Source organism: Haliotis asinina, chromosome 10, assembly GCF_037392515.1.
Source record: "Haliotis asinina isolate JCU_RB_2024 chromosome 10, JCU_Hal_asi_v2, whole genome shotgun sequence".
NCBI classification, from domain to species: domain Eukaryota; kingdom Metazoa; phylum Mollusca; class Gastropoda; order Lepetellida; family Haliotidae; genus Haliotis; species Haliotis asinina.
In genome coordinates, this window is record NC_090289.1 from 49,349,715 (window position 1) to 49,377,319 (window position 27,605).

General features: G+C 41.3%; 2 protein-coding genes across 2 annotated transcripts; both read right to left on the minus strand.

Annotated features, from left to right (window-relative positions):
* Positions 1–85: 85 nt before the first annotated feature.
* Positions 86–6,797, minus strand: LOC137298940 (glycerophosphocholine cholinephosphodiesterase ENPP6-like). Its single transcript, XM_067831326.1, has 8 exons — positions 5,813–6,797; positions 5,454–5,602; positions 4,759–4,939; positions 4,354–4,419; positions 3,302–3,531; positions 2,475–2,615; positions 2,013–2,121; positions 86–954 (listed from the first exon to the last, which is right to left on the minus strand). The coding sequence occupies exons 1-8, from the start codon at positions 6,039–6,041 to the stop codon at positions 692–694; spliced, it is 1,368 nt and encodes a 455-aa protein (XP_067687427.1). The 5' UTR covers positions 6,042–6,797; the 3' UTR covers positions 86–691.
* A 7,014-nt stretch (positions 6,798–13,811) lies between these two features.
* Positions 13,812–27,119, minus strand: LOC137299197 (zinc transporter ZIP4-like). Its single transcript, XM_067831772.1, has 14 exons — positions 26,877–27,119; positions 22,341–22,688; positions 21,123–21,231; positions 20,759–20,863; positions 20,363–20,517; positions 19,607–19,787; positions 18,705–18,874; positions 18,480–18,579; positions 17,369–17,427; positions 16,705–16,755; positions 16,025–16,076; positions 15,467–15,619; positions 14,599–14,786; positions 13,812–13,940 (listed from the first exon to the last, which is right to left on the minus strand). Exons 1-14 carry the CDS (start codon positions 27,117–27,119, stop codon positions 13,812–13,814), a joined length of 2,043 nt encoding a protein of 680 aa, XP_067687873.1.
* Between the last annotated feature and the right edge of the window lie 486 nt (positions 27,120–27,605).

The window sequence follows — 27,605 nt, forward strand, 5'->3', positions numbered from 1 at the left end:
CCTCAAATCGGGTTTGATATCATGATCCATTTGACGTCATTCACCTTGTATCAGCAAGGTGATACATTTTGTTCTAATGCAGTGATGTTGTCGAAGACGCAGTGTGTTTAATTTGATGCTCATGGTAAACCAGTGGATACTAAAGGTGATATATATTTATAATCATTCAAAGATTAAAATTACAAATATACAAACACGTTACGTCAGTGACATAATAAAAACATTAATATACAAGATAGACGTGGGACTGACTTGAAGGATGAACACAGTATATAGTTGAAAGCTACATAAATCACCCCTGTGTGCAGAGGATGGTTCATAACCTATATCTAGGCAACGTTTTAGAACACGTTTGTATTAAGTAACTGACTGGACCTTGCCTGAGTAAGAGTCTGTAGTTTTAATGGTGACGTAAGCAATTTTCCAGCAATGTCAGGGAGATCTCACACCCTGAAATCAGTCACAGGTCACCACCAATAAAGGTTATTACAGAATGTTGCAACAACGTATTTGTGGTGTCACTATACTTTAACCTGGACACTTAAAAAAGTCAATACAGGTATGCTACATCAGAAAGCATGAACCGATGGATTCTGTAAAGCTGTTTAAGAGTTCATAAAAATATGGGCCTCTGTACCTGGACGTATCGAGTAGTAGGACTTGTACTTAATCGACTACTATGCGTCCTCCATCAAACTTCTTTATGTTTGTCGCTGTGTTTCCGGAACTTGACATAGTAGATAATGGCGGCCACCAAAACGAAAGCCAGGACTGGTCCGTAGGTGAAGGTTCTCTTCCAAGTAATGAGGGGTCGGTAAGGGATCTTGATAAACGCCGCCTCGACGTTGCTCCAGGTGCCGTTGTTCGGCGCGGCAGTGATGCGTAAAATTCGACACATCAGTTGATAGAGGTTTACGTTTTCTATAGATGGCAAGGTGTAGCCTTGCTTTAAATCTGAAGAAAGAAGGAATATTTTGAACAAAACATATGGGTAATGGAGAGGAATATTGGTAGTTAGCTTTGAATATTTTCAAGCAATAACTGGGGATGATATTCATACGTTGTACCAGTGTTGAATTTGAACCCAGACCATGGCCAATGTCAAGTCCCGTCGGCAACTTTTGTACAGACACTTTGTAGAATATGTTCCTCTGTCTTCATAATTACAGGTGACGAAACGGAACACAAACATTATCCTTCTATATCAGTAATGGGCAACGAGAAAACAAGAAATACATTTATAAAGTGTCCTGATACGTTTTAGTCTGGGAGAGCATAGCACATGTTCAGTGGCCAAGTACATATAGCTTAAACAGTCGTTTCAAATAAACAGTGAAATTCATTTGCAGTGTATAAAGAGTCGCACAGACGGTATGTTCTGTCCTCGGGGGCTGACCACGAACTCCGCAGGTCTCTGTAGGTCAATTCAGATGTAAAGGTCTGTCTTTAGTTATGGTTTCTATTTAGTGGAGAGGCAATAAAGCAAGCACAGAAGGTGTGCTATATGGCGATGGCCGAAGGGTATTATTCAGTCCGGGTTTGTGCACCCGGGATAAGGTTGTAGAATAATTACTGACATGACTATTGGCTTGTGACTCCTTTCACGAAGCAACCTTTACTAAGGTTAGACTTGACTTCCATTCTTTAACACTGGACTAAGGTTACCTTATATTAGTGACTTACGACCACCTTAGTGATTTATGAAAGAGGACCCTGGAAGGAAAGAATGCAACACTTCCTGCAGATATGTAGACACAAAAATACATAGAATTTATCGATCAATTCGTGATATAATGACACACTGTCATCATGAATCCGTCGTATCCAACTATACAACGACCTCCTATTATTAAGATACCATTTAGTCTAGGTATTCACTGAAACACAAGGGTACTATGCCATCATCAACTGAGACAATAGAGCAGCTGAATAGTTAACGGCGTGAGTTTCAACACTCTAAACATGGCTGAGTGGACTCTAACGACGTCTGTTTTTCAAGTGACAATACTCACTGGGTCCGAACCCGAAGAACGTTGCCCTCATCTTGACCTCTTTGTTGTCGTAGCCTTCATAGCTGCGGAACCGACGACCTCGGTCACTCTTGGGCAGTCCTTGGTCAGGCTGGTGAAAACAAGACATACAATGTGTAGCGTTCGATAGGTAGTTGGGCGCAAGCATGTACTTCATATAACTACAAGACGTTCTCGAATCATATTCCAGGAACGTGATATGTTTATAGTTTTGTACCATGCAATTTAAGTGGTGTTTTATGAAACAATGTTGAGGCTTGAGCATTTAACTTATGGTTTCCGTCGTATGAAATCACCATTGCCACGAATATCCGAATGGCAATAATTATAGTTTCAATTCAGTGGCTTACAAAATTCATCGCTGTCATCGACTGCATAATGACATAATGCCCATATTATACACAAAATGATGATTCAAACGTGGGCGATGAACGTAGTACTTACTGTAGCTATCATCCAGCCAAGCTTGGCTACGAGGGTGACTGGTGCGACCCGGATGTTGTCTCTGTAGTGCCATGCGTCTGGGATGTCGTCCTTCAGAAACACCTCAACGTTTTCGTTGTAGTCCTTCAACTTATCATACACCTGTAGAAAGGAGATATGCATCAGAACGCTACACGCGTGTCCATGACAGGTGACAGTCTGTCCCCAAAGATGCCTCTTGTGAGAAATGGACTTTTCCGAATGGTAAAGCAGCCCTCAGATATTTAGAGACTATTATTGACGAGTCGTGAAAACCTGGTTTCAAGAATTACAAGGAGTTTGTATCTAGTCATGCTCCAATATTACAGATGCGTTGAAAGAAAAACAACAAAATAGGCGCAAAGACCACATGGGCAGGCTTACAGCCTTGATGTAGGCAACCATCATAGGACTATGACCTCAACTAATATTGTCGGGTTACACGACTACCGTGGACTTCGTGGGGTGGCATCGCACCTATATATATCACTTGTACTTTCATGTTTTCCCTTAGCCCCGTGACCTACTATGTGGTAACATATACATATATTATAAATTCATGGAAACGGATTAGGGAAAGCATAAAAGTACAAGTGATCCTTTATCTGTTTACAGATTTCAAACACAATGCAATCTATAGCATGGCAAGAAACATGAAAAAGAGTATAGGAACACTTGCACTTTCGTGTGTTCCTTTATTAATTTCCATGAGTATATATCCAGTGTGTGCTGTATCAATATGGCTTCGATCTATGATGGCCTAACATAATATATAACACAGTACCCCCAGATGTGTACAACCTAGCTACCTGCTGGACCTTGCCCGTCTTCGGCCAGACGCTGACAATAGCCCCGTGACCTACTATGTGGTCAACGTCATCTGGCACAAGAACAGCCGTTATGTTGACGACCTTCTTCTTGGAGATGTCTGCGACACCGTGGTCAGAAGCAACCAGGACGTTCACGTCGTACTCCAGCTCGTCGCCGTCGATGTCGTGAACAAGTTTGTCGAATTCGTTGTCAAGCCATCTACTCAGACCTGTGTTGGAGCGAACAAACACGTCATGTGAAAACTCTGTGTATTTTAATGGTGCTTCAGTGATGTTCTTCCGTAGGTCTGTGGCGTCAGTGTGAGGATACTCTGAATGACGTATCTCCTGAACGTTTTCAGTAACTTGGAAACATTACATTGATTAGTATTAGTTATATTTATCAGCTTTCATAAAAAAAATCTGTTTGTAATCACTACTTGAATCCCCAGTCTGTCATAAAAAGATGTCTCCATGTATATACATGTAGGTACATGGCCTGTTACGTGAGCGTCATTCGAACTCAATATATTTACTTATATTTACAATATTCACATTTCACAATTTCATATTGTTTTTGTCATTACTCTAGAGTGTCTCATATTCCCTACCGGGTTAGATGTTGTACATTTATTATAAGGACAAAGTCTGAACTTTGATATTAAGGTGTGAAGCATTAATTAATATAATATGTTTCTCGGTTTATCACATTTTCTATTAAAGCATTTTAGGATTTCCGATTAGGTATGACAAACGGGGAATTGTGGTGTGAGAAGTTATGATCTAAAATATCGTTTTGTTCCCACGTTTTACTTTGAAAAGCAAAATGGACAAAACTTGCTTGAGTCCTCTCCTTACGACAAGAATGGCAGGTTTGAATAAATATTTTCATAGACAAAAATCCCAGTCACCCACCACAACCAGTCATTCCCCCATTCCGCGAACGCAAAATGTTACATACTTGTATGTAACGTGTAATGATCATTGCACAGAAGTATCTTGCTCCCTTGTTCAACCACTACCCAAAGTCAACTTAACCCTTTCAGACTCACCTTTAGATTCCTGGCTACCTGGGGTGTATAGGTGGGTGACGTAATTCGACACCTCGAAGTAAATACCTGCAATTAACAAGCCGTGCCTTCAGGGATACTATTCATAGCTCGGTCAGATTATACAAGATGAAAAGAATGATTGTTCAATATTACTCATTTACGCCTGTAGACGGACGGCGGCACTTTGCGTAATGTTTAATCTTTTTGTAAATTTTGCACGAAATATGTTGAGAAAAGGTGTCACTTGACTATACTTGAAGGCATCACAGAATAAACACAAAGGAAACCAGTCTGAAAAGTTAATCGACCCCAAAGAACCTTAAGTCATTGCTTCAGAATACTAGTACTCGTCCTTTACACAACTATTCGCAATACTCAAGTAGCATAGCTGTTATATATCCTTACCAACGAAATCCGCTGTATTATTCTTGAGCAGCTCCAAACCCTGGCGCTTGAAATGCACAAATTTCTCAAGGTCAGGCGTCAGGTCAGGTGTGGCGTCAGCGTGTGGGACACAGAACGTGGGCTGTAGTGACCTGATGGTGGCATCGCAGCCTGGCCAGTTGAACATGTAGGACGTCTTACCCTGTGGCAGAATGAGTGAGTGAGTCAGTGAGTGACTGAGTTCGTGGGTGGTTGAGTGACTGAGTTTGTGGGTGGGTTGCCAGTTTGTATGAGTGAGTGAGTGAGTGAGTGAGTATATGCCATAAATGAGCTGATTTTGTAATGCAACCGAACCTGACAATCTGCGAAAACATATCCACTAAGAGTATATACAATACAAAAAAACCGCACGAATGAATCGTTGAAAATCGATGACACTAAAAATAGTAAGAATGTGTTATAATAATGAGGATGTTAGGTCGACAAAAGCACTTCATTTTGTAACGCTATTTCCCTCCAGTATATGCGTAACTATGATAAATCAACACAGTTCTTTGGGTCAATGCTTGATTTTATATTTAAATGTGCATTTACATTACAACTAGCATTTTTATAACGCGTTACTAACACAAATATAAGTATATTTACTAGAAAATCGCAAGGTTTGATTAACGATAGTATCAGTATCGGGTGAATAGTGTAGGTATACAACGCACCTGCCTTGCTGCGGTAACCCACACAGGCTCCCCCATGTCCCACCAGTAGGGTTTAAGAAACTCAGAATAATCTCCCTTGGAAAACAGTCTCTCCATTTCCGGGTCCCACATCTCGTCGCTGATCACACCGTGATTCTCAGGGTACAGACCTGAATAAATCGGAAATTATTACATGCTTTAAACCACGTATGCACATACATCTAAATCACACTTCAACTGATCAGACACAGACGTCGAGTGAGTATGAAGCTACATAGCAGGCAATATTTGAAACACACTGAACTAGTAAATACATTACCATATCACAGGAATAAGTAGGTAATAAGGATTGTACAACTGAATAAGGAAGCATAGATTACCTGTGACAATGGAGTAGATATTTGGGTAGGTGAGGGTCGGAAATGAAGGGATGAGATGATCAGCTTTTACACCCTTTTCGAACACCTTGCTGAAGCCGTGCACGTCGTATGTATGGATGTTGAAGTAGTCCCACCGGAATCCCCCGAGTACAATTAGCAGCACCTTCTCCCCCGAGCACAGGCCGACACAGGCAAGGATAAATAGGGACAGTATGCATCCTCCAGACATGACGGCGTGAGGCGGTGGATGTAGGTGAAAAACACTGGAGAAACACTCGGTTGTGATTCAATGAATATACAGGTGAAAGATACGTGACACCTGTGCTATTAGCCAAATTACGGAGAATTATCACAACGTTCAGGTATCAATTCTGTCTTCTTCTATGCACTGACGTGAAGCTTTTTAAGCATGTGGTGTGTAGACAGGAATTCAGTCACGAACCTCTTCAGTTCGTATTATCATACTCCTGTATGACGCGTTGATATACACGTGTACACCACAGACAAGCCAGACTGGTTCAGTCTAAAATATACTTCTTCAGCTCACTACCCTAGGTACGGTCATGCAGTACAGTACCATCCTCTAGTATTAATCCTCTAGTTAGATCCACAGGTTCTGTCCTATCTACATGCGTCTTTTCACCTGTATTACTGATGTAATATTTACACACAGAAGCAACGAACACTCTATTTCAACACTCCTACCTGTGCTCAGTTCAACACAGATCTGTTCCAACTTGAAAATGAATCACAAAACGTGCATTCAAACAGCAAGGGTATAGTTCGACTGTCTCGGGTGAAGCCCGTGAGGACCCAACCCCTCGTACACACAGACAACACCGGTATGTACACTTTCCTTCGCCGCGTGTCGGACTCTACAAACCTGTTTGTCATAAGGAAAGACCGAGTACACTTCCTTGCATGCCCCCTCTATTCAGGTGACCCAGGGTGGGAGATAACGACACGCTTCGGTGAGGCTTGGTATAACTCGATGTAACAGTGGGAAACAAGTCGTACTGGTAGTGTTCTATTTTAAGAAAGTACCCCTTCCATTATTATGTTGAGGGCTGCGGGCTACGTAAATAATCGAAGATTAGAGCGAAATTAATTGTAAGACCGGTGGAACCAGCTCATAAGCCAACGCGCCGTAACGGGTAATTCATACCAACAAAGGCGTCCGCAGAAACGCCATTTACGCATGTCGGTGAAAAGACAGACGATTTTGTTGATTTCTTTAAATTCCACCTCATCGGAAACTGGACAAAATCACAAGTGTGCATTTTTACCACAATACTCGCGGAGGAGGATGAAGAAAGATGTTGTCTAGCCATAAAAGTCTTCATCCTCATCATACCAACTTCTATAAGGCCACTTAAAGAACAGAATTTATATTCGCGAAATTGCTAAAAAAAATACTTGCATGCACATTGCGCAATGAGCAAGACGTTAGTACATTTATTACAAACCACACTGCGTCCTGTTTGATAAATGTATCCACAATGTAGTTAAAGTATGTCTCGTTTTGTGTAAAATCACCCTTCGTTTTATCGTACATTCTCCCTACAATATCAACGAAAACAACAGACGGATTTTTTGCAGATATAAAACAAAAAAAAAAAGAAAAGACATAAGGATTCCAAGAGCGCATTGACCCCACTGGTGGAGAAGGCATTTTTCACACCAGAAGTCACGTCTTTACCATTAAAAGTTGGCATAATGCGGGTTAAGGTGAATCGTGTCTTTACCATTAAATTTTTTAGACAGCTCTGTATTTAAACACAGGCAAACTGTAATGCAAATGGGCTGCGCAGCTTAGACAAAATGACTATCCTTCTTTACGAAGCGAGCAAAGGTTGGCAACGTCCTTTCCTCGCTTTAGTTCGACAAAAATGTTTCATGTCAAAACAAAATATCGCCACCATCAAATGTATATACCCATTTCTTCACTGGGTTGTGCTCTCACGTTTCCAACCCCATGTTGAACAATTAATCACGTGAAATATTTTCTATTCAACATTTTAAGCTCAACTCGTGGTAGATCAGACCGTTCTTCGCCTCCATTCCCCCTTCCAGCTTCCGGGCGAAGGAACAGGAGGGTATTATTCTATATGGAATACTTACAGTTACCTCCCCTGCATCATTCACCCATACGTCAGAAGTGTTTTTTATGCAGAATAAATGTTACGAACATTCAAGCAATAGCGACGACAGATAAGACAAATAAACAGGTTCACGATAAAATTAAGCAATGTGGTATTTCCTTTTAATTTCTGATTATTCATGCTCCGTCACTCCGTTCAGTTGGAAGGTGGCAGGGGTAATAGAGGCGAAGAACGATATGAATACCATGAGTGGCGCTTAAAATGTTGAATAAACCATATTTCACGTGAATAATTACTAAACATGGGGTAGGAAATGTAAGAGCACAGCCAAGTGAGGAAATGGAAGTGTAGCTTTGACGGTGGCGATATTTTATTTGGACGTGAAAAATATTTTTCGAACAGAAGCGATGAAAGCACTTTGCCAGCCTTTGCTCGCTCCCATATAAGAAGACTTGTCATATTCTCTATGCTGCGCAATCCCATTTGCGCTACAGTTTGCCTGTGATTTAAATTACGATGAGGTGAAAATCTAAGGTTGCCAGATCGAATATGGATGGTGTCTTAAAAGTTCGTGCTTGCAGCTTCGACGACACAGGTATGTGCACGATTTTCCCGTCGTAATATCACCGCTTTGCCAGATAGCAGCTTTAAGGCGGTGGTTAGAAACAAATCGACTCTAGGTCGCACAGTTCAGTGGTTGACAACAAGAACACTGAAATATGTAGGTGCGATATGGAGTATGCAGCAACCAAGTCAGCTAGCCTTGATCACACAGGGACGGCGAGGTAGCGTTAGAGCGTTCGTTCGTCACGCCATAGAGCCGGGTTTGATTGCCAGATGTCTGAAGAAGCCTTTTTCTGCTGTTACCCGCCGTGATATTGCTGGAATATTGCTAATAGCATAAAACTTTACTCAGTCGGTCATTCACTCCCCGATCATCTTTTCTCGTTATGCTGCAGTCACCATAAGCACGGCTTGTGTTGTCAAAAAAACCCCAACAAACCAACAACATTGCGTTGTTTGACTGTTGTTTTGTGTCTGGTCTATAGTAACAAACCTTACAGTCATCCATGGTTGCAAAAGCGGTAAATCATTAGATAGGTCTGCTTCAAAACCCCGTAAAACGAAGTTTCCCATGCGTTGCTTATCATAAATATTATAGGATATTTATATAGCGCATATCCACGCAACTAGTGCTTGCTAAAGGCGTTGTTATTTTTCCCTTCGAACATTGGATGTCAATCTCAAAGGCACATTGTAATATCAAACTCAACTCCCTTGGTAGTGAATATATGCATGCGAGCACTGCACTTCATACGCAGACTGTTGAGAGCATTGCTTACTTCAAACGAAACACTATCATGACCCTCTAAAATTCAGGACCTCATAATCCGACGACTCCTTGCAGATATTATCTAATGTTTAATAGTGCGTCTGCATCCTTATGAAATCTGTCACTTCGTTATCCTTTTTATTCTGCCCCACTGTTATCTTAAAAAAACCCAAACAAACTTAGCGACTGACTATATCATTGTATCTTCATTAAGATGGCTATCTGAACACTATAGTGATTTTGTATACAAACGTCTGCTTGTTGTAAAGTCGCTATTGATTGGCCGGTTCGCCGCTGTTATGCTCACTACACGTCAGCGAGCGAGCGAACAGCGAGAACAATTGACTTGGCGTGAACGCTGTGTGTGATAAATCGGATTTTGGAATAGTTTCGGATCTGTGTAACAGCGCGAAGTAGAAAATGTTAATTTCGGATCCGCGGGCAAACGCGGACCTCAAGCGGCAGGAGTGTGTGTATACACACTCAGTGCCTCCCCAAGTTGTCACACGGTAGGTTTCCGTCACTCTTCCTCGCAGAGGAGCACGGCTGCATCTCTGAACGCTTTGTGCTGACGCTATGCTATTAGTCGTAAGAAATCCGAGAAGTTTACTCCGCGTGTTGCAACATGCCACTCAACACCCCGAGAGTATCTCGCTGATGACCGTTATTGAATCACTCGATAACAACGCGGTTCCCAGCGGCAGGCGATCCGAAACTAGCATCGCCTCCCGCTTGAGCTACGCACAGCAAATGTCGGATCGCAGGCCTATCGTAATATGGCGCTCGAGCTGGCTATGAGGCAATGCGTGTTGTGGGTGAGGCAATCCCGAACACTACACACGCGATTGACTGGGTCAGGTCAGCGATCCGACTTTCCGAAGCATGAAGAGAAGACGCGCCTTGACAGAAGGAAACTGGCTGGGATCGTTCAGATTCGTTTAACCGGTCGCGACACTACAGAAATAAAGAACCGATTTTTTTCAGTTTAGCGTATACATAGTTTTTTTTTGACATTTTGTCCATAAACGTTCTCGCCAAGCATAATAAATAAATACTAGTGGTTCATATGATATGATACCAGCATAATAAGTTGAGTCAAACATATTCAAGTTAGGGAAGTCCTTCACCAGCGAGACAAAACGATTTGTATAGCACATTATTATTGTGTATTAGCGCTATCTCTTTTCACTTGTACTACTTTCTTGTCCACTATCTGTCATCTTCAGTTGCGGGAGTCTAAATAATCCATAATCTTTTTCTCTGTGACTAAACTACGTTTAAAACAACGTGTTGAGTAAAAATCATGCATTCCCACAGACCCAGTTACACAGAGTAAAAGTTTAAGATATTTGTTGTAAGCTAGTTTTATTAAATTGTCATGAATAAACAGAGAAACATGTTATATACACACATCACAGTATATACACATTACCACATACGTTGACAACCAATTTCATCATCAGATGCTTTACTCCATTACCATGTCTATGCGATAAAGTAACGTGTGGAAAATATCATCAAAAGATGTACTGAAATTTCTCTGAGGTTGGTTCATTCGTAACTACTCTTGTCATTCCGGCAAGCAGGTCACGGAGAGAGACGAGTAGTTACGAATGAGGTTGGCTGTCAATAACATTGCTGGAATATTGGACTGACGCTACACACAATTCAAGAAAACATATTTGTACTGGTCCTATTGTGCGGTTTCTGGTTAACAGACCATTATTATCGATCACTTCGTCATCTGCGCTGCATGTCATCCTTTAAACTGTGTTTTTGTTAGAGCTTTACTATGAACATGTGCACGCATACGTGTACGCAGGCTTCCTCCTATTATCATTGTATTACTGCCCACCCCATCTGTTATGTATACCCAGTTCTACTCTGGCTTCCTCCCAATTCATACTGCATCCCCTATCTGTACCTTGTTCCGCCTCCTCAACACTGGCCTCCTTGCTTTGTTACTGTATTATTACCAATCCCATTGTTGTTATTGTTAATCCCCATAATGCATTCCTTGATGTTGTCTTACTGAATGCCTGTTATATGTATAAAAGCCGGTTCTGTGCTCTGTTGCATTACTCTTGTTTGAAAACGGTATGAGAAGCTACATCGAAACGTCGCATCATAGAAATAAAGAAGTTATCATCATAAAGCATTATACTTTTCTATTATCCATCAACTTCTAAAATATCAATGAAACAATTATAGAGGTATCGTTGTAAATTTGAAGACCGGGCGTTTATCAGCCTCGATTAATACAAATTGAGAATATTTTGACCTACCTTTTTGAAAACCAATACCCATGTTAATATCGCGCGGTACAATAACAAAAGAGTGAGTGAGTGAGTGAGTTTAGTTTTACGCCGCACTCAGCAATATTACAGCTATATGGTGGCGGTCTGTAAATAATCGAGTCTGGACCAGACAATCCAGTGATCAACAACATGAGCATCGATCTGCGCAATTGGGAACCGATGACATGCGTCAACCAAGTCAGCGAGTCTGACCACCCGATCCCGTTAGTCGCCTCTTACGACAAGCTGAGTCGCCTTTTATGGCAAGCATGGGTTGCTGAAGGCCTATTCTACCCCGGGACCTTCACGGGTCCAATAACAAAAGAAAGAAACAACACAGAAATTTTACCTTCGATAACCATACGACACAATATCAGAAAACAAAAATTATTTTTACTCGATTCGCATACTTTTCATAATCTATTTCGCTCCTAAAGGTAAAGCAAATGTATGCATAAAGAAAAAAGGTCATATGACAGAGTTTATTTTGAAAAAGTAAAATAAGAATAATTTATTGAATATTACAGAAACGTTTCTCTCTCTGTATATACGTGTGAATAGAAAATAATCGCAAAGGTTGTAATGTTCTGTGCTGCCTTAACTTACTATTACAGGAAACAACGAATGAGATTTTTTTCATAAATGCACCAAGAACGTAGTCAGTGGGCACTGATGCAGTCAAGGCACAAACCTTGTGATATTCATATTACCCTCTTCATACTTCATAGCAAGAAGAGGTCCGTGTCAAACCAACATACACAAAACATGGCGAAACACTAATAACTAATATGTAGCCTTGAAGTAGTTGGTACAAAATTAGACACAGCTAAGATAATTCGATAGGACCCTAAAATACATCTCAATTCCACCTTAAGAGGTATGCCTGTCATCAAGTAATACATTCCTTACCAGTCATCGAATCATTAGAACGGAATGTTAAACATTGTGCGTTAAATCATGGAGACTATATACAGATTGTTATCCCTGGTTAAACCGAGGTACTATGGTTAGTATATAATCTTTGATACGGTAACTTCTTCACAGTGTTTGACGGAACCACGTGTGAGGTATTATGTCTTCTGGCGAGATCTCCACGTCTTGTGCAATATACTCACTCCCACATCGTTAACACTGCAATGTAAAACAACTGTTTAGTGCATAAGGAGAATGTGCATCCGTCACTAAAAGGCAAGGGAGGTAACTGTCAACACACAATACCACAATTACTGATAAAATATAATATCAAATATAATATATGTTAAAGTGACAAGACCAGTTTCCACCCTTGTCGAAATGGACTGGGACGGTGGAGTTATATTTTGAGTAGACTAACCCTCCACCCCAAGCCTTTAATGAAGTCACATGGAAAATGTTCACATTCGCCAGGAAACGTCTCCTTTTTGAAGCGTACATATAAGGTTGCATAAAGCCTTGGTCCAACCTAGGCCGTAATACGATTTCTTTAGTAGGTAAAGAGTGTACCGAGTACCTGCCAAACTATTTTCGTACAAATGTAAGAAGTCCAAAAGTATTAAGAGTTTGGGCACAAATAAATCTTTTAAAATCTTATTGTCATTGGAGGCTAAATCTGGGAATAAGGTAATTTAAAATCATTTATCCGATTTTGACTTTTGTCGAAATAATCTATACTAAGCTGTCATTAGAATTGCATTGGAAGCTAAGCAAATTGCAAAACTATTTCTACACAATAGAAAATTGGACGGATATTTATCGGCTACGGCTAGTTGAATGGGAAATCAACTTGTTATCAAGAGTTTGTGTGGTCTGAACGACGGACTGATAGCAGTAGCAGCAGCAGGTGGAGTGGATGAGGTATAAATCCGGGTTGACCATTGATTCACACTGTGACGAGCAAACCCAACGAGATAATTATCCTGACACCAGTCCGGCTAATTCATGTTTAGTCCCCGTAATAAGAACACCGTGCAAAGTAACAACAAGTATCGTGTCTTATGTCTTGTGGTATAACGTCTGTGCTTCGTCGAACCACCAAACGTCCGCTCTCTGGACAGATGAACTATCCACTACACTAGAGGCTGTAGCACAGAAGTAGCAACGGCAGCAATACGAACGGAAATGGTAGTGGTGGATGAAATTAAGACTTTGCATGGATGGTAGGTGTAGCTATTAGCCATGTACCTTCCATCAACAACTTAGTCAATTAGCGAAAAAATGCTTTTCAATATTTTTCGCCCGCCGTCTAAAGCTAGTTGGGACTGTAGTCGAGAACGGTGGTCCGTCTTACCTCAAATAGAGATCTTCTCTTCATACATGGCGATGAGTAGCATACAGAGAAACCCTGACAACATCCCAACATTATGCATCGCAAACACCAGCTTCCGGTTTCTCGACACGTTGTTGATGAGAGACGGTAACTGCAAAGGTGTACGTATATTTTTTGTACAAGTGCCACAGGATAGTGTTGATTTGAGAAATGAGCTCTGTTTGTGTGATGTTACACTGATGTGTGTTCCACAGATATGCTGAATTTCATATATTTTGAGACACAACCGCATAGCAAATGGGGACATATTTAAAAATGAAACCGATATTTGTTACCTGCGTGGTTTTAAGTCGTGTATTGCGTAGATAAGTTGTGATAGCCGATGACCCTTGCGTCATGGGTAAATGTGAGAAGCCTATTTCTTTTGTCCCCCGCCGTGATATTGCTAGAATAATTGCTAAAACGTGGCGACAGACTAACCTCACACTATTAGAAGCTGCGTCCCTGGAACATAATCAGCTGGTCAGTCCGAACTCCATTCCCCAACACACACGCACGCTCGCACGCTCGCACGCTCGCACGCTCGCACTCACGCACAAAATTTCATTGATAAATATTTTTTTTTCCGTAGTAAACTTTAAAAGTTTCAAGTACCCGAGACTAATACCACTACCAACATTCCTCCCACTTAAACCGACACGCCGTGATACAAACGAAACATGCAACGTGACGGAATACCAACATCAGTATGTCATCAATGAGGCATTTTCCTTCTCCATTAAAATGAAACGATATGGGTTGTAACTGACCAGATCGACCAGTGCTATATACAGGAACATCCCGGCAGTGACAGCGAATATCCACCGTCGAACCAGCGGGTCTGCTGAGACAGATAATCCAATATACAGTCCAAGAAACGCCGTCAGGGCAGACACGAAATTCCAGCACAGGGCGCTCTTGTATGACATTCCGCTTGCCAGTAGAACTGCGAAGTCGCCTGTGACAATAGAATTAAATGTAAAATTTAGATCTTATATTTAAAAAGTCTCAGTGCCAATATTTATCGTATGAGATGCTGACATTTGATGCTTTGGGTTGCGTCCAGCAGGCCAGTCATCACATTATTCGACCTGGTCCAAACCATTTCGGGACTTCCTTACATGTTAAGCTCACATACAAAATACTGTTCAAAATGACACCTCACTTCTTCGGTCAGTTAGTCCTGTGATTTTAGTAGTGTACCGTTATCTCAATAACTTTGGGAGCTGAGACAATATTCGACTTGTTCGCTGCTCGACACTTTTTACTCGTCCATGCTACCTTATTGTGAACAACATATTCTTCATTCAGTTCACGTGTGTGACCATATTGCTAATAATATACGAACTGCATTTGATATAATGCTCTAACACGTCACTACCAACTACGACTGTTTACATCTCGCTTGGCTTTTAAAGATCGTGAAAAGCCTTAAAACGCGACTCTTCTTGTAATAGGCGACTAACAGAGTCGGGTGGTATGGCTTGCTGAGTAGGCTGACACATGTCATCGTATCCCAGTCGCGTAGATCGATGCTCATACCGTTGATCGTTGGATTGTTTGGTCCAGACTCGAATAATACAGACCGCGCCACATAGCTGAGTGCGGCGTAAAAACTCACTCATTCATATTACTTACCCAGTTCGTGTGGCAGTTCATGACAGAAGATGGCGATGCTAGTGGTGATGCCGCTTGTGACGCTGAGACTGAAGGCGGCGCCAACCACAAGACCGTCGGCGAAGTTGTGAATGCCGTCCCCGATTATCACCATTAAGGCAAGGGTTGAAAAGGCTAAAAGAAACCCAACCATATTGGTAACACTCCAGAATATAATTTGATCGAGTACCTTGCCATTCACACTGGTCAGGCTGGTGGTACAGAAAGACCATTAATATGCTAATATTACCTTATGTAGTAGGTTGCGGAGATTTACCTCAGTATGTTTACTTTGAAGTGTTGGGTTCTATTGAACAAAAGTAGGTAAACACAGTGGTTATATTCCAATGGTATAAGCCTAATACATAATAGGTAATCATGTCATAACTGCCGTAAAACGGACCCCTAGATACATAGTTCCCTCTCTCCACAGAATCATAGCTTCGATCCGACTAAGGTCGTTTGGAATGTCGGCACCTTTTTCTTACTGTTACTCTCTCTCATATACACCCCGAACCCTCTACATTCTGTTTTACGTACAAGATGACTCCCGTGGGCTCTCTTTCCCGATAATTTCTTTTGTTTCTTTTTTCTGAAACGAAAATATATTGTGGCAGTGAAACTCTTTACTCTTGATAGGGTTGCTTCTAGAACGTCACAGTAAAGACATAGTAAGTTTATATTCTTTTTATCTACTTGCGTACAGGGCGAGTATGAGCATCCATACCAAAACATAGAAAGCGTGCATGAAGAATATCGACAATGGTATGGGTTGTATTTTATTGTTTGCTTTGTTTGGTTACAGATCGCAGTGCACACAAAATGCATCATCAACGACGTGGTGGGCGAGTGTTAAACTCATTCCGCTCCCAGTGAGTGAGTATGGTTTTACGCCGCTTTTAGCAATGTTTCAGCAATAACATGGCAGAAGACATCAGAAATGGGCTTCACACATTGTAGCAATGTGGAGATTCGAACGCCGGGCTTCAGCGTGACGAGCGGACGCTGTCACCATTAGGCTACCAAGCCGTCCCATCTCCTACTGAACCTAGTGTTATAGCGCTTGCTCATTACACCGAACGCCCGGGTTCGATTTCAAACATGAGTACAATATATGAAACCCATTAATCTCTTCTGATATTGCTAAATTCAGCGTAAAAACTCATTCAGTCACTGATACAAATACAGCGAACATTGATGTAAGGATTGTGAATACTTACATGATCAACAGCAATTTGGTTCAGTTCTACAGAGGAGTGATTGTGAGAATGCTGGAATCAAAGAATACAATGGCTGTGTACTGCACGGAAGTCGACTTTCACTATTACACTATGCCTTCAACACACACTGACATACTTCGAGGACGGATTTTCATTACTATATCTAAATTATATCAAGGACTTCTCCAATCATAATATTCGGTATTAGACCAAACAACATACAAAGCTCATAAATATCACTTAAAAAGTCACTGTAACTGGTTTGTCAGAAAACGGAAACAATTTCACCGCATTCTCTTGTTTATCTACTTGGGACCACACATACATTTCTTATGTGGTTGCTGTGGCCCCCTTTATTTCATACTCTTTATTACTAACCTTTTGAAACTTCGAGACTCAGAAATCACATATCATGGTCTTAATGCTCGGCTTAGTCACACCGAAAATTTAAATATCTCGTTGCTGATTGGCTGATCAGCTGATTAGAAAGTTCACCTGACGTGACCTCCGATGGACGTACTGTCAGATCTTTATTCAGAGATTATATTGGTGGAGTAAAATATCTGACGTAAATGACAATGAAGTCCAGCCAAACCTGACAGTTTTTTGGAGGCTGGTGGGTAAGTGTACAAGTCAAGCATAACAAGCAACAAAGAGTCATTACCGTGTGTCCGGTTCCAAGGATCACCATGAAAGATTCGATCAGATAGAAGCCATAGGTACCTGCCATTTAAGAATATGTTAAACAGAAGTCAGATGGAGTGCTAGACAGGTCATTAATTTGATTTAAGTTCAGTTTTCTTATCTCACAGCTTCGACAATCAATACTTAACGCGCCCACGCTTCGTCCTCCAACCACTCCCCACACAAACACACACACTTGATGCAGACACTATTTTAAACCTCGTTTGGAACACAACGTGGTTTTAGATGGCGCGAAACCGGAAAAAATGGCGTTCTAGTCATAACCTCGCCCAGGGCCCTTATTCTCGAAACGTACGTAACGTTAAGAATTCTTAACTTGATCGTAACCAGTGTGTTAAGAATGGGCTTCAGACATTCGTAGGGCTACGAACGTTTCGAGAATAGGTAGCCTGCTGTGCACACCGAGGCTTCAACATAGATAATTCATGGATGATTTCCGTGATTAATAAAAAGTCACATTTATGAGTTGACTAAATATAGACACACTTCAACAATGGATTTAAGGGGAAGTGAAGGAGCAGCATTTGATATGTGGACAGCAATACTTCTGTAAAGTGCGCGGCAAATCTGTTCAACTCCAATCAACTCCAAACATCACATGTTTCTATTACAATTCAAAGGAGGTGTGAAGTTCTTCAACGTTAATGGCGGTAGGGCTTTATGGGCACCTTGTGTGAAGCATGTACGTATACATGCCGCATTGGTTGAGACGCATTAACCTAGCTCTGTGACGTCATCCTGTTGAAGGGTTTTTCTATCGCAACTAAGACATTCGACAGAAATACCCAATTAGTCAAGGGTTATTCTGTTGACTGTCTCTGGAGCTTCTAGTCGAAAATCACATAAATTTGATTGTTTTCACGTTTTCAGTGTTCCTTATCAGGGATGTGTTTTGCCTTTCCTGCAGGAAATAATGTATGATAATGACGTTAAAATGAAATTTCTCCACTCCCCATCACGTTTGCATTCTCACTGTATCCCCTAGTCGTGTGTTATCCTTACTATATGTGGATATCCTTACCGAGGATTTGTAAAATTACGATGATATTAACCAATAAAGCGTGTCTCACCCGCTATAAGCGCAACAGCATACCAAGTATATTCCTCTATCACTGGACCGGAAGATTGATTGTGCGCATGCTCATCTCCGTGGTCGTGAAGGCCGAAAGCCTGACAGAAAGGATTGATACTATTCAAATCAAAGGCTCAGAAAATGCATCACGTACTGAATTACGATGAAATCAGTAATAATGTGTACAAACTACTTCTCCGAGGTACCCATGTAAACAACTCACCTCAGGTATGAGATGCAAAATGGCGTCTGTAAACAACGTGCCGACAGCGAGACCGAGGAAGACGGACATGAATGCCTCATGAGAGGTGCCCTTTGGGAGGGGGAAGAGGATGGCGCCCAGCACGGCGCAGAAGCAGATAATCAGAGTAGCCAAGGAGCCGTACCCGTAACCTGCAGAAAATGATTGTTTGACTCAGAATTTGAAGAGGGTATAGTAACTGTTTGACTTATAACCATTCAAATGCGTATGTTCTAGCCATGGACATCATAACTGGTTTTGTTGTATACCACAGGATATACGGAGCCCCTTGTATGTACATACATGCACTCTGTGGGATAGACTAGCAGTGCAACAGAGTGCCTCGGTATTAGCAGAATCGCGGTATTTTGCCTTGGGTTCGGTATACCGTCAAGCAATAACACAAAAAGTAACGCCATTTTATACTTTTCTAAAACAGCTAGAAATCGAACCAGTTTGTAAAACATATACGTATTTCTTTGCTTGAGGGCCGGATTTTCCCCATATGCCGAACCGAAACGGGTCGCACCGAAGGGCGTTCAGTACCGTGGTAAAAGCGTAACTTTTAAACCCTGGTATCAGGGATAATCTACAACACCTGTTAGAGTCACTCTGCTAGAATAGACCCGTACGTACGTTATACATTAGTGAGCACAGCTGGCTATGTGCACGTGGTGTTACGAACATAGGTAAGGACGCACAGACCTCCGTCCCCTAGGGACGCCATGACTGGTTGCGGGTACTTTTCCTGAAGGTTAATTCCGAAACTTACTTCTGCCACGATTCTCATGTCAACTTGTGTGACGTTCCTTTCTGGGATATGACCTCAGACTTACTCTATGGCTGGTAATGTGGCGTTTTACAAAAGGTATGGTAAGACTTACGTTCTGTCATGGTGGCGGTGGGTCCATGCGTGGAGTTTGGGGTGGAGACACACGACCCCGCCACTTGCATATACACCAGGGTGGGGCACAGCTCCACAAACTTGCCCTTAGTAATGACGTCATTATGGCCCAAACCGCTGATTGCTTTTATCTCACCGGCAGTGAAACACTTTTTGGTGACCTTTAAATGTGAGTAAAGGTGCAAGTGATGTATGAAAAATACATCAATAAAACAATAGCACAGGCGCAGTGATTAGATATCGGGGGGCCATGACATCGATTTACCGGTCTATATTACATTTGTAAGTAACAAGATGTCTGTGCTCCTACATCACTGAAACGTATGATGCACTGAATATATTTGTTGTTCGAAGACAAAATCAACGTGATGTTCCAGAATCCGGATAACCGAATCTGGACCAGATAATCAAGCTATCGACAATACGAGCAACGATCTACGCACGTAATCTTCCAGTCACCGAGCTACTCATGGCCAGCGGAGTCTACGGAGGACACATTTGTCTGTCTCACCGTCCTTAAAACATATTATTTCTTTAGCCCTGTTGTAGTCCTGTCTCAAGTTGAAGAGCCAAAAGGCAACTCTAGGTTTTCTGCAGGGTCATGTTCAGAATTTCCCATCTGACCGATGTTTATTTTCGTTGCATCAATTTTGTTTCTACCAAAAATACTTATTTTCAGACACTAGGTATCCGCATAGAGACGGAAAGGACAGCACCAAAACATGCCTCAACCTACCAGCACTGTTGTACGGTCGTGATTTTCATGAACATGTGTCAGCCCCCGAACAGCATCTGCATGGATGTGATCTCCCCCCGCGTTCCTTTCCTGGTTCCCTGAGTGGTCCTTTTGCTCACCCTCCAAGTGTAGCTTGACGAGCAGGGCACTCAACTCTGTAATCGTAAGTTGTGATTGTCACTTGACAACGTACGTTAAGCAAGTTCAGTAAGTTGTCCCTAGCTGTCACTCAACGACATTAGTTTTAATGAATATTTCAAATGTCGATTCCCAGGGTCACAACATTGGGGGTGGATGTGGGGTGTAAATGGATACGGATATAAAGAATGGTATTTGTTCGTATTTCTGCTTGTGGAAAAAGAATCGAGACATTGTAATATGATTTAATGTAGGTACCTGTGTCCGTGATGGTGCTGTTGGAGGCATTGAGACGAACAAAGAGGTCATTGAGGATGATCTGCTTTGATGGGAGCAGACGACACGTCTCCTTGATTGCCGACCCTGCAAAATATAAACATGCATACTATGACACCACACTAACAAAATTTGAGACTATGTTTAGTAAGAAAAACACGCCAAATAAAAGTATTAAGAAAAGCACTGAGAAACGAACAGATAAGGAACACAAGGACATCGAGTTCAAGGAAGTACATTTGTTGTAGTATGAACGAATTTAATTAGTAGCGTAACTACTGACTCGCAGTGCGCATGCGTTGCCCGTCGGTAGGCGAAACACGCGGTCTTTCATATCAAGACTTACCCTCAAGAAGATGGTAAACAATGAAGGTGGTGATATCTGCAAGTTTGTCTCCTTTAATATTCTCACTCTCCACACCAAGCTGGTAGAATGCTGCGTCTGCGCTCACACACTGAAGAGAAAAGTTAAATCTTATGCGTTTCATAGGTTACCGTGCACCTTACAAACTGAGTTAAAGACACAGGAGGCGGGAGCAACGTGACACACATCCGGGTCCCGCTATGCTGTTCACGCTTTGGTTTATCCATTTTCTACCGTTCTCATCTCCCATACTCGACATCCATACTCGACATCCATGTAGTGTGAAACTGATAACGTGACCGAGTAGTGTCGTCATACAGATATCTTTGCGTATTTGTTTACATCGAAACATCAAAAATACCCCACATGCTACCTTTATAACAATTGTTGCATTAAATTTATTTCTTTTTATCGTCAACAAAAGCATTAATATCTTATGCTAGATAGAGGCGATGATTCGATGACTATTACAGGACATTTCCCATCCCCACTTTCAAATCGTATGTGGAGAACAGTATTCAAATTCTGACATGCAGTACCTGAACTTGACAAATGACCCTTGAACTACGTCGTCGGGTCAGAGATTGGACAGTGACAAGAGTGAACAACGGTAGCAGTCTAGTATTTGTACTTTACTAAGAAAGTGTAACCCCAAATACAACACATGGAACATTGTTCAAATTAACATTCATATCTTGAGATAGTGATAAATGCTATAGAGACAAAGAGACAATTATTTTCACATAATTAGCCAATCAGCGCCTTGGACAGCAATACATCGGCCAGACGGGTACAATTATAACTTTCCTATATCAAAGGAAATCTACTCGCAAACTTTGTGAAACATGGTAATTGAATTTGGAAAAGGACCCAAAGCCACAGAAATAACAGAAAATGGACACTCATCACGCTAGAGACATCTCTAAACTGTTACAGAAATTATGTGTTTATCGTTGTTAGCATAGGGCATCAGTTGTGTCCAAGATCAAATTCATTTTCTGAATCTTTGATCATTATTTTGATACCGATGACAATTTTCCCAATAATTATTCCAGATAGCTTCTTTTGACTCGATGGGTGACGAAGATGACACCTTTATTGTTTCAAAGAAGATAAAGAATCACCTACTTGCGTTCATATATTGCATATTTATCCGCAAATGACCCTTACCTACCCATTATAAACATTTGATAAGTATACCTGCTCCTCCAGCACTGACACCTCCTTGGCATGCACGAGGTGGCCATGGTGTTGATGAAGGTCCTCTTGAGAGTCTTCCAGTATAACTGACTTTGCAATGTGTTCCAGGGCATGTGCAATACTCCCCGCCTCCATATCTCCATCACCTTCCTTGGAGAAGATGCTGTGAACAGTCTGGAGATAATACTCAAACGTGTTGGTTTCCGGACTGACATTCTGTCGACAGTAGTTGGTGATGCTGTAGATGTAGTAGAAGATGACGACGGTGGCGTTGTGGAACTGCTCCTCTGTCAGACCCTGGGTCATGTCAGCACCCAGGACAGAGAACAAACCCGAGACTTTCAGACACTGGCGATATAAACGATATCATACATAAAGCACTTATCACACTACAAGGATTCGCCTGCATGTATTGACAGAATGAGTTGTGTTTATTTCCGCATTGACGGTATGTTTTGATGCAACTTGAACAAAGATGATACCAATGTGACAATGTATTTTTCATCGACCTTACCTAACCAAATACACCCTGAACTGTAACTGCAATTTAGAGGAAGGCTGCAAAATGTGAAATTATGCTCTTTATTTATGATCTTAGACATACGAGAACAAATAAAACCCTCAGACTTCATGACTGAACCGAGGATGAGTTGGCCTTCGTGTGTAACGCGACTGTTTGAGTCACTGAGAAACTGTGTTAAAACACATTCAATAGAAAACTTCAGTTCAGCCCTAGCAGTCTTAAAGATTTTTATCAGAATGGAATCACGTTCCAGCTTTGTTCGGATTAACTTTCCAAATGACGTTAGTCAACAGTGCATATATTATGACGTCATCGTGGTAAATAGGACTTCTGAGCTGTCCGTTGTTTTGCACAGACTAATGCTGCGGTATAAGCATGCAGCTTTATGGGGTCATATTTCATCTATGTCTGTCGCAGATATGAACATGTATATGCATATGTTTGTCTTGTTTTTGTTTGGGTACGTGTCTAATCCGGGATATATCGCATTAACGCGTTAGCAGCTGACGTGTTTTTAGATGCATGAAGTAGATGCATGAACTCTTCGCTGTAATATGTTCATATATATGTGAACATATTACAGCGAACACTTCATGCATCTAAAACCACGGAAGCCGCGAATTTAAAATATGTCTAATTTATTATATTTATTTTATCTGTCGTGTCATATGGTTATAGAATATATGTATATGTACATTTTCCGGGTACAATTATCATTCATTTAGCTTGTTGATATTTCACTGGCTCACTGATTTGGTTGACCCATGTCATTGGTTGCGCCGATCGATGCTCATGCTGTTGATCACTGGATTGTCCTGTCCAGACTCGGGAACATTGCGGAGTACGGCGTAAAACTATACCTCACTCACCCAGTAGCGTCACAGCGTGTCAGGCTATGGGTGGTCGAGTTAGAATTGTATAAGATATACTTACAACTGGAGTAAAAAATTATTGTGATTTCTTATTCTTGGTGCACTGATTAATTAGGTTGCTTACCACTCGCGTATGGACCAGGACTGTTCCTTATTACAGGTGTCAATAAAACGTAATCTTACAAGAGGTATATTGATTAGAATGGCACCTTACTACAGGTGTTATTAAAACGGAATCTTACAAGAGGTGTACGGATTAGAATGCCACCTTACTACAGGTGTTATTAAAACGGAATCTTACAAGAGGTGTACGAAGTAGATGGCTCCTTACTACAGGTGTAAGGATTAGAGGTGTTGCTAACTTGATATGTAACATGATACTGTGCCAGCAGAAACTTAACTATTCCTGTGTATAATTATTATGAAATCGAAATATACATAGAGAGTGGGTGAATATTGTTTTAAGCTGCTTTCAGTAGTTTTACATCATGGCATGTCAGTTTGATATAGGAGGGGAAATATAAAGAATGTTTAAAGAATCAAAGACCACGTTTTCGGGTAAATGTTTGTATGGGATTGCATCATATTCCTGTCGAGCCAAAAGTCAAATCTTCTGTTGATGTAGGGGCCGGGAGCTATGTTGCCACGCAGGAAGAAGTTGTAAACTGGGGTATCTCTCCCAACACCGTCCTGTCACGGTCGCCGCCGAACGGCAAACAAGGAAATCACTCACTTCCTACAACCTTTTAACATGTGACCTTTAAAGACGTGACATCTGACGAAAATCAAGTCTTCGAGAGGTGATCGCGAATTATGCAAAATCTTATAGGCTGTGAATGATAAAACATCTTTAATTTGTGGGTCGAGAGGTTACTTCAGTAGGTCAAACACCTACTTGGCAGAAGATCAACTTGTTTACGTAAGATATCAACGTCAACGTTCAAGCAAACATGACGCTCCTGAAGTCAAGCCCTTACGTGTGGTTTACGAATTATTTTCTTAAAATCTCAACATGAATGAATGTGACTCTTTTACGTGACTGCATTGTGTGAACTGAGTTACGTATAGTCCCATCCCACATGTTGGAAGAAACTGTAAACGATAGTAGATTAAATGGAAGATACACATTTCCAGAAGTGGTAGTAGTAGTAGTAGTAGTAGTAGTAGTAGTAGTAGTAGCAGTAGTAGTGGTGGTAGTATTAGTATTAGTATTAGTATAAGTAGTGGTATAGTAGTAAAAGTGGAAGTAGTAGCAACAGTTGTAGTAGTAGTAGAAGTAGCAGCAGCAGCAGCAGCAGCAGCAGCAGCAGCAGCAGCAGCAGCAGCAGCAGCAGTAGTAGTAGTAGTAGTAGTAGTAGGAGTAGTAGTAGTGCTGGTGGTGGTGGTGGTGGTGACCGGTAAACTGCAACGCGGCATGTTGTCCACGTCACAACTAGAGTTACTTCACGTACAGTGACCAATGCTGAGAGGTGATGGATTCCGATCAAAACGAAACACGTTATATAGCATGTGGATGTTTGGTGTTTATGCTTCAAATGAAAGCATTTTCGACGACAAGGTCAGATTTATGGGATTCAATGTTTGAAGTGCAATGTGAGGAGCGCACCTGCCATGTGACGTGGAGACAACCATGTCTATCACACAGTACATTACTATATGGTGCACAGATGAGTTCGGTAGTCTGGACGGGATAACTATCCCAAGGTCACGATTTTGTACACCTGATTGTTCACCCCAGTGTCACGTGACCTCCGCATAGAAACCCTCTACGCGTGAAAGTTCGGTGCTGAAATTTAAAGGTGCTTCGGAACATATGTTACAATCAACATTGCATTTCATAGCTACACTGATAACAAAGAAAAGCTATCTTCATCTGTAACTCACACACAGGTCTTTTGTAAATCTTTGTTATCTAAGCAGTTTATATGTCTACATGAACCTTAATGCTCTCGTACTTCCTGTAGAACGTGACAAAGACAGAGGGCTCTTTGATAAGTAAATATTCCAAGCGTGAAAAGTCTAATTCCCCTTCAAATCCAACACGTCGGTAGCATTTGTCCTTGCATTGGTAATCGGCCCCGCGGCGACCGTAACGGCCGTTGATGTCCGAATATTTACTCACGACGATGGTGCATGTCCGAGCCAGGGCGCGGGAGATCGCACGTTCGCTCTAACCTTTGCATGTTCAGAATGTACATTCCCACCTCTATCCGGGTTCTCGTGTTCAGACAGAACACAATTAACACCAACGTATTACTCACAAAACACAAAAGTTTGAAATTATTTCATTTGCTGACAAACTGTAACGGTGCGCCTAAGGCAGAACGAAACGAGTTAATATCACTGATCATTTTACCCTCTAAGTATGCAGTCTATGCCCTTTACAAAGATAAGTATCACATCGTTTTTTGTTTCATCCATTCCAGTAAACGCGAATACATGTGACTGGATCACTTGACTGTCTGCTTTGTTTACATACCGCCACCTGTGAACACCTGGTGTCATCACTGATAGTCGGTAATCCTTTCATTAAAAGTTTACGTGCAATTGAATCCGATGATCGAGACGTGTTACTCTTTGTCCCTGGTACTTTACTAACAAACTAATCACTACTGCCGATGTCATTTAAATCCATATTATATAAAAATACAGAATATGAGTGAAGAAAAACTAACCATCCTCGCGCATAGAGACATCCTGGAGTTCACCTTACACAAACTTCCAATATTCACATAGTCGAATACACCTTATTACACATTATAATCAACTGTCCAAAATTATCACATATTGCCTTCATCAATACTGTGAGTGAAATTATTGCCTAAATTCTGTTCAACACTGTAGTCTGAAAAACTTAGTAGTGTAGTCAGTGGTTAAAGTCATGAGCCATCATATTTCGTCTAATATTCGAGACTGGTTATTGTCTGTCATTAACAAGATATACCCAATGAAAGGGTTTCGTCGCATTTATCCAGTGCTGTGAATTAACTAGTTTCTCTCTCTTTAGATGTCGTTTATAGCTTCCCAAAAGTTTAAGAGAGTATTCTTTGTTTGTTTTGTTTTTTGTTTTTTTGTCTTTGTTTTTTTGCTGCTTTTGTTTTTTAAAAAAATAATAAACCAGAAGGTCTCACTACTTACCACAGAATCGTCACATGGCCCCGGTCTGGTCGACTGGCATTTAAATCTGTGAAATACTACTTTCAGGAATTCCTCAGTCTTGGCCGAACTGAGGTTATCACTGTCTGTGATGTTTAAAGAGGCGAGAAGTTGATGAAACACGTTAACTCTACCATGACCGTGGTTGTCCACACCTGAAACGTCCAGACGGAACGCTGACGAAAAAATAGTCACAATTAGAACAATCTCCAAAAAGAAGGTTGCCATGTCAAAGCTGTGTTTTCACCTGTGTGTCTGTTTAGCATCTAGGGACTTAAGAGGCTCACGCGGTGATGATAGGTGGGAGCCGTGTGCAAAAGGTTTCATGACACAATATGACAGTCACGTGACAACAACTTTTTATTTGCCTGAAAGCAATCACCTCTAACACTCTCAGAGTAACATAATACGACATTGTTTATTTTTACTTCCGGACTAGACATTCCTCTTTGCGTCGATATAAAGATCCAAAACAACCACATTGGAACGAATGAAAAGTTTTTGTACAAACCGATTGACCAGTTTGACCAATGTATTAAACACTATTCTTCAGCCATGTAAAGCCTACATCCTTTGAGACCTTTGAAGATCTGGGTAAGAACTGACCCTCAGTAACCTATGCTTGTCGTAAGAGGCGACTAACGGGATCGGGTGGTCAAGCTTGCTGACTTGTTGACACATGTTATCTTATCGCAGTTGCGTAGATCGATGCTC

Bases quoted from the DNA above. Each gene is read 5' to 3' on its own strand.
- LOC137299197 (XM_067831772.1), bottom strand. From the start codon at position 27,119: ATGGCAACCTTCTTTTTGGAGATTGTTCTAATTGTGACTATTTTTTCG. The intron at 16,756-17,368 runs GTAATGACTCTT...CTTTGATTCCAG, and splicing joins TCCTTGGAACCGGACACACG to CATTCTCACAATCACTCCTC. The intron at 16,077-16,704 runs GTAAGTATTCAC...TTTTCGTTTCAG, and splicing joins ACCAAATTGCTGTTGATCAT to AAAAAAGAAACAAAAGAAAT.
- LOC137298940 (XM_067831326.1), bottom strand. From the start codon at position 6,041: ATGTCTGGAGGATGCATACTGTCCCTATTTATCCTTGCCTGTGTCGGC. The intron at 5,603-5,812 runs GTAATCTATGCT...CGATTTATTCAG, and splicing joins TATCTACTCCATTGTCACAG to GTCTGTACCCTGAGAATCAC. The intron at 2,122-2,474 runs GTAAGTACTACG...TGTTTTCACCAG, and splicing joins TTGGCTGGATGATAGCTACA to CCTGACCAAGGACTGCCCAA.